General features: G+C 41.1%; 1 protein-coding gene across 2 annotated transcripts in view; it reads right to left on the minus strand.

The window, feature by feature from the left end:
• Positions 1-829: 829 nt before the first annotated feature.
• Positions 830-19,244, minus strand: part of LOC109023102 (transmembrane protein 132E-like) — a 48,378-nt gene continuing 29,963 nt past the window's right edge. Inside the window, exons 3-6 of one of the 2 annotated variants that reach the window (XM_063694491.1) lie at positions 12,324-12,467; positions 7,447-9,021; positions 2,107-2,203; positions 830-1,295 (exon numbers count right to left, since the gene is read on the minus strand). In XM_063694491.1, the coding sequence (XP_063550561.1) occupies positions 8,992-9,021; positions 12,324-12,467 (174 nt within the window). In that variant the 3' untranslated portion in view covers positions 830-1,295; positions 2,107-2,203; positions 7,447-8,991. Of the gene's footprint in view, positions 2,204-7,446; positions 9,022-12,323; positions 12,468-19,244 lie in introns of both variants that reach the window. The other variant, XR_008670185.1, reaches the window with a different exon arrangement.

A 19,244-nucleotide genomic window follows, 5' to 3' on the forward strand; every position in this document is an offset into this window, starting at 1 on the left:
ATGTGCTTTCTGCCATTAAACACTAGGCATGGATTAGTTAGGGATGAGTTTGACAATCAGTCCTCAAGTCTAGGGAGATGGAACTGGGAGTGGCAGAAACCTGAGTCCTTATCTCAACCCATCCCCTCCCCAGGCGTGAATAGGTCAGTCTCCAATGTCTGGGACTCATATTCCACATCTGTGAACCTGAGGGTACCCACATTTTCCAGCTCTCACATTGTTCTTTCTTTCATTTAGAGGATTTAGAGACCAAGCCCAGAGTCCAATACATTTTGAGATAATTTAAGCTTTCTCTGCCTCAGAGACTTTGTCTATAAACTAAGAATAAATCATTCATTCATTAAATAAGTATTTACTTAATGTCAGCTCAGACCCAAGAAGTGTTCTAGGCCCTGGAAATAGGGCAATGAACAACATAATCCCTGTCCTTATGAAACTGATGATCTAAAGGTGGAGACAAACTAAACACACATATAGATACGAAATATAATGTCAGGCAGTGAGATGGGTCAGAAAGAAAAAAATAGAGCAAGGAAACGGAATATACAATGACAGAGGTTGCTGTTGTATTAGCATCCATGGCTCAGCTAACACTTCCCAAGTGTAGGGCTTTTCTCGGGTTCACAATGGATTCCTTACTTTCTTCTTGAAAAGATAAGGTAATTAAACCCATCATTACCACCATTCACTTGTCTGCCCACTATAATAGTCATAGTTTCTAATATATGTATCTGTGAATTATGTATATGTGAATTAATATTTTATTTAGTTACATATACTATGTATTACATATATTTACCATACATGATATATATCACATATGAATTAATATACTTAATTATATATGAATTTATATACATATATCCATATATTCATCTCACATATGTGCATGAATTTGGGCTCAAAGCATACAGTTGAATTTTCAGGAGTTAAACTCTATGGGACACAGCCCTAGTCCATGTGCACCCCAGGATGACAGTGAACACGACTGCATGTGTGACTGTTCGAATACAGCAGCACAGTCTGGGGTAGTGTCCATGGTAAAAGTTGTTTACATATCCTTTAGAGTACTATAAATAATACATGTGCAAAGTCAAATAATTATCACAGAGAGTAAAAGGTGAATAAGTCCATGGACCCCGGGACTTGAGGAACCTTGAGCCGTTTTTGTATCTTCACACGCTAAGACTGATTCATTAACACTTCTCTGCCTTTTCTGGACTGTAATGCATGTCCTTGGAAGACAAGATTGTTGCCTTATCAGACTTTCTGAAGTCCAGGGTCATGGATGGGGCCTGGAACATTGTAGACATGCAAGAATGATTCAGAGTAAATGAGATGAAGTAGGTTGTCCAGGATCATACAGCTGGCAACTGGCAGGCCCCGTGAGCCCCTCCCTTCCCTCACCAGCACTGGAAGTCACTCTCAGCCCCCATTTCCAAAAGACCTCCCTAGCCCAGCCTTTTGAGGTGTGATTGTGATGCTTTGCGCTTGGCTGTATTTCTTTTTATCAATCCTTATTCACATATGTTGATCTGGCCTCTGTGGTTGGACCATGGCTTGGATGTGCCATTTCTTCATCTCTCCATGGTGGTTTGGCCAGCACTCATCCTGTAACTGATGAAATGTCCAGGCCTCCCAGCAAGTGTGGACCTCAGGGGCAGGGTGGGCAGAACAGGGACCACTGCACAGCTTCCCTTCCCATCTCATTCAACACACACCTCCATCATAGAATCTTAACGTCCTGGTGCTGAATGAGACCTCAGAGATCTGATCTGTGCCCACTTTGAAGAGACATAGCCCAGAAAGGACAAGTCACCATTTTAAAGGGCACAGAGTTTACAGAGCCTGAGGCTAATTCTCAGGCCTGGCTCAGGGCCAGTGATGTTATGTGGTGGGATCTGGGCAGGACTCTGGGGACACAGAGGGAATCAGAGAGCTTATGCCCTGGAGGAGGCCCAACTGAGTGAAGGACACAGAATTGTGCAAAACGCTGTAAAATACAGTGATTGGCAGGAGAGTACGGTTTTCACAGTGCTTACAAGATGCCAGGCCTCAGTGGCTGTGTTCTGTCCACCTGAACTACAAGAAGAGGCTGCTGCTCACCTTAATTTGAGTTTCCCAGGACATCTCCTTTCTAACAGGACACAATTAGATTGCACAAGTACAGAGCACAATCTCTCAAATCTGCTTGCTGGGCCTCCTATATGAAGAAAACAAAAATTCTGGTTATTTTTCCCTTTGAGAAGAAGCCTTGTCCAAATCACATGAAACAAGGTTTGATTCCACCTTTATAAACAAGTGCTATGAAAATTTTTCTCCCTATCAATTGTACACCTGCAACTTAGGCCCAAGATTATTACACAGTACAGCATCTATTAGATGCTTATTTATGAGCTGTTTTCATTTTAGCACTTTATCTCATGACATTGGGAGATTTAAAAAGTGCCACCAACACTTGTTGGATTAGGAAAAGATCCAGGCATTTCATATGCATCAAAAGGTGCCGCAGAAGGGATTGGGGGTTGTTTATCTGGTAAAAGCCCAGCATATGGTGCAGCCCAGCTCCCTGCTCCAGCTCTAGCTGCACTCTCTGAACCTGCCGTTAATTAGGTGCCATTGGTACAGGTGCTGAAGCCACAAGTTTAGCTGCTCAGGGTTTGCACATAAATTAGTCAAAGAAAAGATAAACACTTTGGCAGGATAAGCATATTCTCAGGGTAGAAAGCAGGGTGTGTGTTTTCCAAACTTGTTTTAAAACTACTTATGAAAATTTATTTTAGAAAAGAAACTTTTATAAAAAGAATGCTGTGAATTGTGAAATCAAAGTGTAAAAATCTGCAGCTGAGTTTTTATCTCTGAGACGAGGAAAGGGGAAAAGCAAATACAAAGACTTCCCTATCACTTGCTCCAGAATCATAACAGAAAAGAGTTCTCTTTGTTTTCCTCCAGTATATCAGACTTCCTCATACATACCTTTGCCTCATTGACATCATGTTTCAATCCTTATTAAAAACTTCCGCTGGCTGTGAGAAGGTCTACCAGAAACAGGAAATAAGTTCATCTCACTGGCCAAGGCAAGTCAATTTATAGTTGTGGCTCAAAGGAGCTCTGCTCGGGAGAGAATCTAGGGTTTAGCAGGAAGGAGTGCTGGTATTGATTAGTGATGTCTGCCATGGGCACATGCTAGGATTGAGTGCCACGTATGTCTTATCTCTGCTGCTCTGACTCATTAACAAGTCCCAATCCCACAAAGCAGTTCTTCTTTATGGTAAAGAGAATTGATGTTCCCTGCCCACCATCAAAGCTGCATGGCAGGAGTTTAAAGTGTGAACCAAGCCCCAAAATATCAATGAGAGTCACCTTCTCTCCTAATATACACAAAACAAATATGGCTCTGAGAAACACAAGACTCTAGGGCCTTGAGGAAAGAGCAGATGAAAGGCTTCCAGGGGAGGAGGGAAGGAAGCACATGGCCATGTTTACTGGGCAGGTGGAGCTGGGAGGCATGCAGGTTTACACTGGCTCATTCCAAGGTTTCCCTGAATTATGCAGAAACAATTCCAGATTGTTAGTTCTTAATTAGAGATGCCAAAGACAGAAATTAACAAACAATCTAATTAATATTAGAATCATAGTGAAGCTGACAGGAACAAAAGGTTGAGAATGCAGCAATATCTTTTCCTGGCCAACAGGAAAAACATGGCACATATCTAATTAGAATGGAACAATAAAAGTCCAAATTACCAGCATAAAGGACAAAATTAAGCAATAACATCCAAACTGCCTGACAACTTATTCTTAGCTGTCTGGCTCCTAGTGATGAGCAAAGGAAAGAAATCTATGCACAGAAATAGAATGACAGTGTTTTTTTGTAGGAATTTTTGCCAATCATTGCTAAAGGAAAAAGAAGAAATAGCCTGAAACTTCTTTTGAGTTTTTCTATATGTTCTTCCAAATAAAATTCAAATCAGTCAGAGGGTTTCTTTGGAAGCCCATAGAAGACAAGGACCTTTTCCAGATAAGCCAATGCAAAGAGTCTGTTCTGAACCCATTTCTTTCTCTTCATCAATACCTGTGGATTCCTCAGAAACACTCTCAATTCCACCCTTGCCTGTGGCTGAGCCTCTAGCTTCTATGTTGTTTACCTGATCCTACAGTGCACAACTTTTGGGGGAGATCAGACTGACAGTGCCCAGGCAGAATGTATTCATAGGCCTTTTCCAACTAAAAAGGTAACCAGTTCTCTATACATTGCCAAACACGCAATGTTATTCAATTGAATGAGATTTTCAAGTCAAAAATCTTGCATAAAATCTACATTTCCAGAAACATCTGTTTTTAAATGAGATAGCAGTAAGAAGGAACTTTTTGTCCATTTTTAGGTACTGTGAATTTGGACATGTAATAGACTAATGTTTATTCAAAATATACTGAGTACACACACTTAAAATCCTTTCTGTGCTTCAGTTTCCTGAGCTGAAAAATGGGATAATACATCTACTTCATGGAAGGCTGTACAGATTGAATGCTGTGATGTATTTTTACAAAGTAGAACAGGTTCTGGCACAGTACCACTGGGTGTTGTAATGACGGTGTTGTCCTTGTTGCTATTACTGTATTTGAATAGACCGTGGGGATAGAAATATTTACAAGGCATGGCGCCTACCTCCAAGGGGCACATGCATCAACATGCACAAAGACATACAAAGTGCTGAGTCCCTAATGTGTCTGTACAGGCCAATGGAAACACAGAGGTGAGATTCCTTGGCAGGGAGAGCAACAGGAAGGTGGCTGCACAAAACAGGCAGCACTTTAGCCAAGTCTCAGGGTGACTGGGAGGTATCCAGGTGAAGGAGTGGGAACAGGATTCCCAGTGCAGGGAATCGCACGAGCATGGGAAAACCATGAACAAAACCTCGTCTTAATTTGATACCTAAGTAGGTCCTAGTGTTTTGACAGTACAGGGAGCATCTCATGGAAGATGAAAATTTTCCTGTAGAATCAATCCTCACTCCTTGACCATGTGCTTCAAGTTAAGCCAATCCCACCTCCAGCTGCAGAGGTGGGTACATGACCCAGGCATGGCCAATCCACCTATTTTATTATATGGCCACAGATCTACCAGATCAAAAATGGTCATGGGCATGAGACCCAGTGTTCTTTAAACCTGGAAATATTGTTGGAAGCACTAGAGAACAGAATCTTCCTTTTTGTGAACCTGAATGTGAAATGATGTAAACCTCTTAGCTGCTGCGGGTGACTATATAGAAATAATCCATCTGAGAATAAAGACAACATATGGGGATATCAGAAATAAGAGATGGAGAGTAACCAAATCCTAAGGAGCCTTTGGATCCAACTTAAAGTCATTATTACCTCTTCTAGTTATTTGCCCACTACACTTTTCTTCAGTGGCTCAAGCAAGTTATATTTGGATTTCTGTTATTTGCAAACAGGCAAACAGAATGCCCACAAATAGCTAGTGAGGGAATTCAGGTTATCCCTGCCAGATCTCACTACCTATCACACCTGTCCTACTCTGTTCCACCTGAATAATGATTCCTTTAGCTCAATGACTGCAGTTCAAATGTGCCTCTCTAAAGGACTAATTCAAAAAAATATATATTTCCTTCCATATTTTAATCTGAAAATTTAAAAACTTGAGGAAACCTCATCACAGAGCCCTTTTGTAGCTGCTGAAAATTAGCTCCGGAAATGCAGCTGCTCTATCAAAACTGCTGATCTTCACCAGAGGTGACATTGGGTTCTATTTAGTAACCAGCTTTCCACACATTGCCAAACAAGCAGCAGGAGAACCTTAGATTTCCTTGAGAGCTCATCCATCAGAAGATATTCTGCCTTAACCACTGGAAGGCTAAGTTTGAAAACAAGATGTTTCCCTGGGGATAGGAAGGCTTTTGCACACTAATGTCCTTTTACTAGCCCTCTAGAATCTCCTCATTGCTAGCCCAGCTGACGCTGGAAGCTGAGAAACTGAATTACTGCAGGGTAAAAAGGAGGGCACCATCTTTGAGATCAGCATGATTCTATGTTTTTTTTTCTTTCCAAGAATAAAGATGCTCATCTCCTGTTGATGATGCATGGGGTTCTGGGAACCATCATTCATTGACAAAAATACAATTACTAATCCAATAAAAACATGAGCCAACATATTAGAAAGATAGATCCTCAGAGATTACAAGAGAATCTTACTCTAAAAACCACATTTTCTGTCCTCCCTGTGAAGATGTACAAAGAAACTTGAGAAAGCTAGGAAAACATGTCTTCCTGCTATTTTTTTAACAAAGTATTTTACAAATACTTTGGAACAAGTCCACTACCAACTGATTCCTCTGATGGGGACCATAGGGATGGCATTTTGATACTAGCTCATAAGAACCTCCCCTAAGCATGTCCTGCACAACTACAAGGAATAACAGCTCAATAATTCTCCATGGTTAAGATTACAGGCTCTGGAGCCAGTCTTTTCAGATTGAATATATGGTTGCTACACTCACTAGCTGAGTGGCCTTAGATGACTTTAATTAAACCATCTACACCTCCATCTACATCTCCTTATCTGTGGACTGTGAAAGGTGGTATTTTCTACCTCAAAGGACTGTTATGAGAATTAAATGGATCAACACTTGTAGCAGCTGGCACATAATAAGTGTTAGCTATCAATATTCACTGTTCAATCAGTGTTAGCTATCAATATTCATTAGAGTGTAAGCTCCCAACGGCAGAAACCATATCCATTCCATCTTTGTGACTCGCACAACATTTTATACACTTTCCTATACATTATATATGTTCAATCAGTATATCTAGATTAAAATCACTCAGTAAGATCAAGGGAAGACTTGGTTCACAGGATCTTAGAACTCAGGTCCAAGTCTCCACCCATTGCCAAATCTGTTTGACACATAAGCCCTTCTGCCTCTTTTTGAAGATTTTCAGTGATGTTAAGTCCACTCGGGATAGTCCAACAAAGATTGGACAGCCACTCTTAGGGTTTATTTCACCTCTGGATTCATTCATTCCTATGTTCAAAATACTGATTGAGCACCATATATATATATCAGGCACTGTGCAAGCACAGAGGACACGTGATTAGTAAAGGGACATAGCCCAGACTCCGTGGGTCCTACAGTCAAGTAGAGGTTAGAAGATAGAGGTGAAGATACGAATATGGATGTAACATAGATGTATATGTAGTATTTACTGATGTAGTGGAGGTCAAGCACTGTGTGACCCTTTTACAAACATCATTTCATTCTCCCCCAAATTTCACTGGTATTGCATCATACGACATTTAAACTAGTTAATTATAATTTATTTATCAGTGCTCAGCCTCTCTGTAGATTTCCACCTGACAACAGTTTATTATCAGAAGACATGAAAGAGAGAAGAATAAAATAGAGAGGGAAAAATTTAACTTACCTTCATTGTCTTCCAAATCTTTCTTATCTATGACTCCATTCAATACTGCCTGTAAAACCAGTGTATGGTGAGGACCATACACTGCCCCATAAAATTTGCACATGGGTCAAATACAAGAAGAAATTAAAGCAAAGACAAAAACCAATTGGCCTGGGAACCTCTAAAAGCCTAGATGTTCTCCAAAACATTTTCAAGGATTTCTTGGATGAGTGTCAGTTCTGCTTCGTGGACTGTCATTAGAACAGATCTCTAGAAAGGGTAGCTCTGCGCCTCAGCATTGTCATTCCCATTTTACAAATGAGGAAACTGGGCTTGGGGAAATTTAAGTAATTTTTCCCAAGATCAAATACATAGAAGATAGAACCAGGATTTGGACCAACATTATCTGTCTGAAAGCTTAACCAAAGAATTCAGTGGCTCTGCATTCTTTTTCCTTAAAGTAAGCTAAAAATGGTTCCTTTTTAACTTCCCCTGTTGGAATATAAAAAGCACAAACCTACTCCATCTTCCACATGACGGCCCTTGAAAGACTTAAAAAGAGCTGTCAGTTCTCACTCTGTATGTTACCCCCAGGCTTTTTCTTCTCGGCATCAGGCTATACACTCTCACTTCCTTCAGGCAATTCTACTGTGATTTGATTTCAAAAGCCTTCAGCCCATGGACACTCTTCAGCAGAACACAATCTGACTTCCCATTGTTCTGCTTATGACCTAGAAAGAATTCTCTGTTGGAGTGACAGAGTGAGGGCTATCATCTGTTGCTCATTTTTGATGGAGACCAGTGTAAAAGAAATATCTCACATCACTCTGAAATCTGCTGTCAGAAAGCCAGTAGCACAAATGTGACAAGAAATGACAAGTGCCCCTCACCCTCAGTGTGGAAGGCAAGAGGGAGTGGTGGAGATTACAGTGAGTTGGAGTGGTGGGGAGTGGAGAGCCTCTGTAGACAACTGGTCCACTACAGATGATGATGACAGGCAGGAGTATGGGCGCAGGACAACCTGACCACATGGTGTTTCAAGAGGAGCTCGGAATCCAGATGTGAACTTAACAATGTTTGCATGCTGGAAATGGATTCAAATTTTAAAAAGTCAAACACACACACACAACCCTTCTGGACCAGATCTGGCATGAAGTACAGCAGCGTTGCCTGTGCTGGGACCACGCTCTGATTAATGCTGACGAAGATCACATCAGCCTCATGGTGGCCGCTTCATTTGATTCATTGGCTCTTACTATTTATAAAGATGCCAAGATTTTTTCACACAGATGTTGCTGTTATGCTGCATATTTTGAAATTAATGAAAACTTTCTTAAACTAAGAGTAGAACTTTTTATCCTTCTTCCACCTGCCAGACTAGGTTGAGGTTCCAGTCTCTGAAAATTATTTTATTCTCCCAGATTCTGGACTCTTTAACAATTGTGTCTTCTGTCTTCTCCAAAGTCATACCAATCCTGAGATCAAAACTGCAAGCCAAGGCCCAGCGTGGCGGCTCACGCCTATAATCCCAGCACTTTGGGAGTGCGAGGTGGGCAGATCACTAGTTCAAGAGATGGAGATGTTAATGCTGAAGACCTGAAATCAACAAAAAGGAATGTCTGGGTTACTATGATAAGGAGTAGAGAGTCCAAAGATTTATCATACAGATGAAGCCTGCAGGTAGCAAGCTTCAGAAAGAATATGGCCAACATGGTGAAACCCCGTCTCTATTAAAAATACACGTGGCGGCATGTGGCCGTGGTCCCAGCTACTCAGGAGGCTGAGGCAGGAGAAACACCTGAACCCAGGAGGCAGAGGTTGCAGCGAGCCCAGATCGCACCACTGCACTCCAGCTTGGCAACAGAGCAAGAGTCCGTCTCAAAAAAAAAAAAAAAAAAAAAAGTGCAAGCCAAAAATAAAATCCTAAGGCCCTGAAATCATCTGAATGGACCCCTCTCCTCAGCCAAGGGCATCCCAAAGTTGGTTCAGGCCATAGGGAAGCAGGTCAGACATGCCTTGTGATACCCTCCTCCTTTTTGGAATTCAGGAAAAGCTGACCAGCATTAACATCAACACAAACCTTAAGTCTGATAAGAAACATTCATAATCTATTATTTCCGAAGCTTGCTACCTGCAGGCTTCATCTTCATGACAAATCTTTGACTCCTCTATTCCTTATTATAGTAACCAGACATTCCTTTCTGTTGATTTCAGGTTGCCATTGCTTTTGGTGTTTTAGATATGAAGTCTTTGCCCATGCCTATGTCCTGAATGGTATTGCCTAGGTTTTCTTCTAGGGTTTTTATGGTTTTAGGTCTTTAGGATGGCCAGGGCAGGCAAGGGAGGGCAGGGTGGGACTAGACGGATGAACATGGCTGGGCGCGGTGGCTCACGCCTGTAATCCCAGCACTTTGGGAGGCCAAGGCGGGCAGATCATGAGATCAGGAGTTCGAGACCAGACTGGCCAAGAGACCAGCCTGGGCAATATGGTGAAACCCCGTCTCTACTCTTTCAAACAACTGCCAATTAGAACATTTTAAATCTACCTATAACTTGGCCCCCCTCCCTTGACTTCGAGTTGCCGTTGCCCTGCCTTTCCAGATCTAACCAATGTACATCTTCTAGGTATTGATTGATGTATTATGCCTCCCTAAAAAGCATAAAAGCAAGCCGTACCTCGCCAACCTTAGGCACTGGGCGCATCCCTAACTTTGGCAAAATAAACTTTCTAAATTGATTGAGATCTGTCTCAGATACTTTTGAGTTCAAAAATGCTGATATTCTCTTCATATCACCACAGTTTACATTTTTCCAAATTCACACTTTCTCCCTTCCCTGTATCCCAATCCACAGAATTTCCTCGGTCCACACTTTTCTTGCAGAAGCTCCATAAGATCCTTGCTATCTGTGGAGTATCCTCCCTGGGGACTGCTCGGCATTTCCTGAACTGACATGAGAGTGAAAATTCCACAGACTGGAGAGTGCTCCAAAAGGTGCTACTGAGGGTTCACACTGTCCTCAATGACCTGGCATATCACAAGGTCAACGCTAAGGAAAGCACGTCTTTGAGGATGAGTCCATTCCTCGAGGAGTCCTGGCAACATGCATCATTAATATGGGCAGTACACCTTGGAAAACTACAATACATCTGATTTATTAAGTCCCCTCAATTTATACAGGCCAGGAGTTGAACAGAACCTGGACCTAGAATGGTGATGAAGCAGCCTCCATGTTTGGTGATTTGCAAACTCAATATGTTCTCCTGGAGATCAAGCTTCAGTTTTCTGCCAAGAAATTCCCATATTCAGGTAGCTACAACAGTGACCATGCAGCACATAACTCCCGTTTTCCAAAGTGACGTATCTGTCAGGTTGGGGAGAGGGTATTCAGTATGTTTCTGTAGAATGGAGACAATTAAGTACAGTGCATAACGGAATCCAACTCTCCAAGAGCTTGGATTTGCCTCTCTTAGGGTGGAATCTCGAGGGCAAGAGATCGAGGTCTCTACCTTGTGGGGCTCCACACCAGGCTCTCTGGAGAGGACCTGCAGAGGCAAGTCATTTGTTTGGTCCATAGTAGCATCAGCCTGCAGATACAGTCTTTCTCTAAACACCACAATTCTTGGCTCCTTTGGTAATAATTAATGCTATGGCAACGCTAAATAATGAATATCGTCAGAGGCAACCGAGGAAAATGAGTCATCAATTTTATTTTGTTCCTGAGCAGATGATTGCCTGTGACTTGGCTCAGACCGTTTTAAACTCCAAATATTGAAGGCCCCTCATTTGTTTAATTAAACCTGCCAGGAGCCCCAGAACTGCCAGGAGCCTCAGCACAGGGCTGCATAAAGTTGTTAAGCTATTTCACCTTCTATCTCAGGAAAAATTAACTTCCCAAGCCCAGGAAACAGACTGTATAAAATTTCTGTTTCCCCAGGATTATTATCATTATTATTTTAAAAATTAATGTTGTTTCTTTATGGAAACAGCATTGTTTCTTTATGGAAACCATATCTGGCTTAAGGCACAGCCTCCCTGGAAGCCTTCACCAAGCTGTGATCTAAAACATGAACAAATCAACTGCTCTCAGATCTGCTCTACCATGGGAGAATACCCTAAAGGACTTTCTGCCTACCATGAAGTTCTTAAGACTGAAACCAAGTTTCACTGAACCTCTAAACAGGAGCCAGTGGAATGGCATGAAGGACTTAGCTTAGCATTATTGTATTTATCTAAAATGAATGAATAGATTGAACCTGGAGGTTCTCTTAGCAACTTAAAGGAGAAAAGATGATTCTAAAATTTTAAATCCTTTCTCCATGAGGTCTTTGTTAGAAAAAAAAGAAAATAGGTGGGAACACTAAATTGGGTTGTTCAGACACCTACAAAGAACAAGAAAACAAAAATGGGCTGATTTCTGGCTGAATTTAGGACCATAAATCCAGCTAATTGGAATAATAATTAAAAAAAAACAGCAGAAATGTACCATGGCTCAATTTCCTCAATTTTGATTAACCTAATATAAGGATTAACCAGTGGATAATATTATATTAGGTTAGTTGTCACATGGATGAATGTTTTTTAATAGTCATTGAGTTTCATGCATATAGGGAGTGAGGGAAGGAAGGAACATAGAAGGGAGGGAGGGAATTCTTTTTGCTGGAGATTAAAGGTCAGGGATTCCCCTTTCAAGGGAGAGGGAAGCAGCATCGCCTGCTCCAGCCGCCTGCTGATTCCGGGGAGTCTCTGCAGTCAGCTGTTTCCTCCTTCATGAGGTCATTCTGGTTTCCAGCCCTTTAGAGCATGGGATGCTCAGTCAGAACCACACCTTGGAGACAAAAGAAGGAACGACAAAAAGCTCTGAACACTTAGGACTTCTGTAGATAAATCTCCCCTTACCTTAATGACATCTTCATTGGCAGACTTGCATTCCACAGACTCAGACACATAGACCACAGAACCATCCTCCTGGACCCTCACGACTTTGACAGGAACTGAAACAGGCTTTCCAGTGAGAATGGCAGTGTTCAAAACCTCAGCGTCCTAAACAGGAGAGGAGAGGGCTCAGATCAGCAAATGTGCACACCACTGGGGCAAGAGGGAGAGGGGTGTCCACCAAGCTCCCTACTGCCTTCATTCTCATTCTGTAATTTAGACAGTTGTCCAGAGGGATGAAGCCACGAAGCACACACAAAATGGAAGGTTCCAAACAATTGGATAGCATTCCATCCCAGACTGAGATATCAAACCTGATGGTTGGTTGGAATGTCTTCTCAGTACCCAGGTGCAGGGTCATTCTCCCTCTCCCTGACCTCCTCTCCCTTACTCCACCCCCTGCCACCCTCTGTCTCACAGACTCACACATAGCACACGAGTTCCTTTCAGTATTTTCAAATCTTGGTTCAAGGATCATTTGGGAAGTGACTACCTATCTTCTGGACTTATTAACATAGTGAACATAGACTTCATTGTGTTTTTAAATTAGGAAAGACAACAGCAGAAACAACAAAAGAGCACTAGTCAAACATTACAAATCTCTGCACACCCAAGCTGACCGCCACACCCCATCTCCTTGACACCTCCAGAACCCCCAGAGATCTCCCTCCAAACCCAGGTACTTCTACACACAAAGTGGTTAGTTTATTTCTTCCTCTGATGATCGCTTCGGGGTTCTGTAGTTTTTATCATGATAATTTATCTCAAATCTGTCTACATGCTTCATCCACTCTACCAACTCCCACATTAAGCCGTAATCTCTCACGTGGACAACTGATTTCTCTGTGTCTCCTTACAACCAAGATGTTCTTTTAAATATTTACATATATACATACATACATACATATATATACACACACACATATATATATAATTCAGATTATTTATTTTAGCTGAAAACAAGTTAAAAGCATTCAGCTTCTCATAAGGTAAAATCCAAACCTGCTGACATGGAGTGATGCATCCTCAGCCCCCCTCTCTAGCTCTGTCTTGCTCCCTTCTCTCTGTCCGTCACTGCAGTCTTCTTAGTTCTTCCAACAGCACAATCTAAATTCTGTCTTCTGAGCTTTCAAATGCAGAGCCCTCCACCTAAACACACCTGGCTGTGCTTTCATCCTTCAGATCTCTGCATGTATGTCCACTGCTCAGGAAAAGGACGTGTCTGTCTGCTCTTGGTGTGAGTTAAGACACTCCTATTACTAGGTTTCAAGGTATTTCCCTGCATGGTTGTTACCAAAATTATAATTATATAATAACTTTTATGTTTATGATATTTACCATTTAGACACAATAGACTCTACACTCCACAGGGGCATGAGACATCTCTGTGCTGAAAACCCAGGATGATATCTGGTGTGTGAAAAGCAGAGCAGTAGACAGGGCACATGTATGGGCTCTGGGAATGAGAATGCCTGGTTTTGAAATCAGCCTGCCCTCTGTTTCAGTGAAGATTGTATGTATGTGTGTTGGGGGTTGGGGGATGAACATAAGAGATTACATTTTGGCCTGTGTTCTCTGCATTCTTGTGCCCTTTGCTTCTCCTGATTCTGCTGACCCTGTTGATTTACATGTCCAAGCCCTGACAGTAAATCACAATTATAAAAGCGTTTTCTCTAACTCCTTCTTTGTGCTTTACAATGACCACTTCAGCAAAGCTGTGCTTAACTACAACTGTTATTTTGTTACCTTAAATAAATTTACTTATATGGCTAAATTAAAATTTAATAAAGCTTCAAGTTGCCACAGAACCAGCAAGCAAATGACAGCTGTTCAATAAATTTAAAACCTAAACCTGATTAGATGGCCACATTGAGAGAAATACTCCAGAGGAAAAGCATAGAACTATTGAAACTCAAGTCCACGTTAATGCCTTATTTAAACATGAATAAACTCTTTTGTGGGGTTTTGCTGTGAATTGGCTGGTGCCTTGGTGACTGCAGTGAGCAGTGAGAGTCTTAGCTGTAGGCTCCGGCTGCCTCCCAGTCCTTTGGTCAGGCCCCATGGATGGACAGATGAATGGATGGATGGATAGATGGAGATGGAGAGAGGCAGAGCAGAGCAAGATGGAAGGAAAACCAAAGCAGAAAAACAGATGAAGAAGGAGGAAGGTATCGGGGAACCCACCTCCAATATTTCAACGTAGGTTCTTTCTATTTTCCATAAGTGTCGGCCAGCTGAGAAATAAAGAGAAAGAGTACAAAGAGAGGAATTTTACAGCTGGGCCACCGGGGGTGACATTGCATATCGGTAGGACCATGATGCCCATCCGAGCCTCAAAACCAGCAGGTTTTTATTAAGGATTTCAAAAGGGGAGAGGGTGTACAAACAGAGAGTAGGTCACAAAGATCACATGCTTCAAAGGGCAAAAAGCAGAACAAAGATCAAGATTACATGCTTCTGAGGAAATAGGACAAAGGACAAAGGCAGACTCCTGATAAGGGTCTATGTTCAGTGGTGCACGTATTGTCTTGATAAACATCTTAACAAAAAACAGGGTTCGAGAGTAGAGAACCGGTCTGACCAAAAATTTACCAGGATGGAGTTTCCCAATCCTAATAAGGCTGAGGGTACTACAGGAGACCAGGGCGTATCTCAGTCCTTATCTCAACCGTATCTCAGTCCTTATCTCAACCGCATAAGACAGACACACCCAGAGCGGCCATTTATAGACCTCCCTCCAGGAGTGCATTCCTTTCCCAGAGTATTAATATTAATTGTCCTTGCTAGGAAAAGAATTTAGCAATATCTTCCCTACTTGCACGTCCATTTATAGGCTCTCTGCAAGAAGAAAAATATGGCTCTTTTTGCCTGACCCCACAGGCAGTCAGACCTTACGGTTGCTTTCCCTTGTTCTCTAAAAATTGCTGTTATTCTGTTCTTTTTCAAGGTGCACTGATTTCATATTGTTCAAACACACATGTTTTACAATCAATTTGTACAGTTAACACAATTATAGTGGTCCTGAGGTGACGTACATCTTCAGCTTATGCAGATAACAGGATTAAGAAATTAAAGTAAGACAGGCGTAAGAAATTATAAGAGTGTTATTTGGGAAGTGGTAAATGTCCATGGAATCTTCACAATTTATGTTCCTCTGCTGCGGCTCCAGCCAGTCCCTCCATTCGGGGTCCCTGACTTCCCACAATAGGGAAGGAGAAGGGGTGAGAGAGAGAAAGCAGATATCCGTATAAAGAGACCATATAAGCTTAAATGATTCAGAAATAGACAATCAGAGAGAGAGAGAGAGAGAGAAAGAGAGAGAGAGAACAGCTGGGAAATAAACTGAGGAAAAGCATAAGGATAGAGACACTTAGTGAGAAGGAAATGGAGAAAGGCAGAGAGCTACGCAGGCAGCGACAGGGAGGCAGCCAGGCTGAAAATGGCAGGTGGAAAATCAGAGGTAGCAAGCAAACAAGAACAAAGAAATGGAGAGAAAGGTCTTGACATCTCACAAGTCAGAGACCTCGGTGCTCTGAAAAAATTGAATAGCCTTTGGCTTCATGAAAGGAATGCAGGTGCAGTCAAAGCCTATTGATGGGTGTGTTCTGTGATTGTTCAGCTGAAGCTGAGGTAGCTCCGGCCCATTACTGAGGCTCCTCTTCATAATGACAGGACACTGGGAAGAGCAACCCCCCAAATGAGGAGCACCTCAGGGATTTGCTACAATGTCATATCCACCGAGATTTTCTGTTGGCCACAGACTCAGGGGACTAATCTGTCTCATAAACATAGATGCAAAAGTCCTCAACAAAATGTTAACCAAATCCACAATGTATAAAAAGAATTATACATCACAGCCAAGGGGAATTAATCCTAGGTATGCTTGTCTGGTTCAACACTAAAAAATCAATTAATGTAATACATTACAATAGGTTAAAAAAGAAAAAATATCACATGCTTATAGCAACAGATGCAGAAAAGGCATATGAAAAAATTCAACACTCGTTCATAATTTGCATACAAACACAAAAATACTGTTGGTATGCTAGGAATAGAGGGGGACTTCCTCAACTCAATAAAGAATATATACATAAAACCTATAGCTAACATTATACTTAATGGTGAGAAACCAGAAGCTTTCTCACTAAGATCAGGAACAAGGCAAGGATGCACACCCTCACCACTGCTTTTCAGTTTCATACTGGAATTTCTAGCTAGCACAGTACGAAAAGAAAATGAAATAAAGGAAATCAGATTGGGAAGGAAGAAGTTAAACTTTGTTTACAGATGACACAATTATCTATGTAGAAAATCTGAAAGAATCAACTAAAAGTGAACAAAAAAGAATACTGGAACTAATAGGCAATTATAATAACGTTGCAGGATATAAGGTTAATATACAAGTTTCAGTAAGTTTCCTACAAACCAGCAATGAACAGGTGGAATGTGAAATTAAAAACATAATACTATTTGTATTAGCACCCCCAAAAATGTAATACTTGGGTACAAATCTAAGATATGTATGAGATCTTTATGAGGAAAACTGCAAAATTTTGATGAAAAAAAGAACTACATCAATGGAGAGATATTTCATGTTCATGTACAGAAAGATTCAGTATTGTCAGGATGTCAGTTCTTCTCAACTTGATTTGTAGATTTAATGTAATCCCAATCAAAATGCCAGGAAGTTATTTTGAGGATATCCACAAATTGATGCTAAAGTTTATATGGAGAGGCAAAAGACCCAAAATAGTTAACACAATATTGAAGGAAAAGAATAAAGTTGGAGAACTGACAATACTTGACCTCAAGGGTTAATATAAAGCTGCAATAATCAAGATAGTGTGGTATTGGCAAAATAATAGACAAATAGATCAATAGAACAGATCAGATACCCAATAAATGGATACACATCAATATAGTCAACTGATCTATGACAAACAAGCAAAGGAAATACCATTAAAAATGATAGTCTTTTCAATAAAAGTTGCTCGAACAACTGAGCATCCACATACAAAAAATGAACCCAGACACAGACTTTACACCCTTTTTAAAATTAACTCAAGATGAATCACAGACCTAAATATAAAATCCAAACGTATAAAGTTCCTAGAAGGTAACACAGAAGAAAATCAACATAATGTTGGGTTTGCCTATGACTTTTTATATATAACACCAAAGGAATGATCCAAGAAAGAAAAAGTTAATAAAATAGACTTTATTAAATTTTTTTTAAAAATCTGTTCTGTGAAAGACACTGTTACGGGAATAAAATAATAAGCCACAGACTGGGAGAGAATATTTGCAAAATGCCTGTATGAAAAAATATTATTGCACAAATTATACAAAGAACTATTAAAACTCAACGATAAGAAAACAACCCAATTAGAAAATGGGCCCAATATCTTAAAAGACACCTCACCAGAGAGGATATACATATGTCAAATAAGCACATGAAAAGATTTTCCACATCACATGTCATCAGGGAAATGAAAGCAAAAGCAACAATTAGATACCACTTCACACCTATTAGAATAGTAAAAATCCAAAACACTGGCAACACCAAATACTGGTGAGGATGTGGGGCAATAGGAACTCTCATTTATTGCTAGTGGGAATGAAAATGGTACAGCCACTTTGGAAGAGAGTTTTGTGGTTTCTTACAAAGCTAAACATTTTCTTATCATATAACCCAGCAGTTGTGCCTCTTGGTATTTACCCAAAGGAGTTGAAAATGTACGTCACAGAAAAACCTACAGGGATGTTTATGGCAGCTTAACTCATAATTGCCCAAACTTGGAAGCAATCAAGGTGTCGTTTGGTAGGTGAAGGGACAAATAAACTGGTATATCCGGACAATGATAATGAGCACTAAAAGGAAATGAACTGTGAAGCCATGTCTCCAAGTATGGACGAAACGATGCATATTACTAAGTGAAAGAAGCTAGCCTGGAAAAGCTACATAACATACAGTTCCAAATATATGATGTTCTGGAAAAGGCAAAACTATGGAGACAGTAAAGAGATCAGTGGTTGCCAGGGGTTTCAAAAAGGAAGGGATGAAGAGGATGAGCATAGAGGATTTTTAGGGCAATGAAAATTAATACAACTCTCATTTCCTTTCCTGAATCATAGTACTTATTAGCCTATAAACCTTAGGAGGACTCAGAGCTTTTGCATTAGTGCATTTCACGCTGCTGATAAAGACATATCAGAGACTGGGTAATTTACAAAAGAAAGAAGTTTAATTGGACTCACAGGTTCACGCAGCTGGGGAGGCCTCACAATCATGGCAGAAGGCAAGGAGAAGCAAGTCACATTTTACATGGATGGCAAGAGGCAAAAAGAGCTTGTGCAAAGGAACTCCTCTTTTTAGAACCATCAGATCTCATGAGACTTATTCACTATCAGGAGAACAGCACAGGAAAGACTTGCTGCCATGAGACAATTGCCTCCCACTGGGGCCCTGCCACAACACGTGGGAATTCAAGTTGAGATATGGGTGGCGACACAGCCAAACCATATCAGCTTTCATTTGTGCCTTTGAAAAGTTAGTCCAGAAAATAATATTAGCCCGTTTTCATGGGAAATGAGAGTGTTAACTTTGCTGTTCCAACAAGTACTTCTCTCCAATCCAATGCCGTCCAAGGCACTTCTCCAGGATGTGCCATTGGCTAAAAAGTAGGGTGGAAAGGGATTGATGGTCCGAGACAGCAATTTATAACACCGTGCCAGGCCATCCACGATGTTGGGATGGATGGTGACTCTGCCAGCTGCTGGAACAGAATGAAAATGAGAATATTTATGCCGACATGGGAGCAGGAACCCAAATGCAGCTAAGTGATTTCTTGTCAGGTAACTTCCTGTGCAAGGGGGCACCCATTG

The sequence above is a fragment of the Gorilla gorilla genome, chromosome 10, assembly GCF_029281585.2.
Source record: "Gorilla gorilla gorilla isolate KB3781 chromosome 10, NHGRI_mGorGor1-v2.1_pri, whole genome shotgun sequence".
In the NCBI taxonomy this organism is placed as follows: Eukaryota; Metazoa; Chordata; class Mammalia; order Primates; family Hominidae; genus Gorilla; species Gorilla gorilla.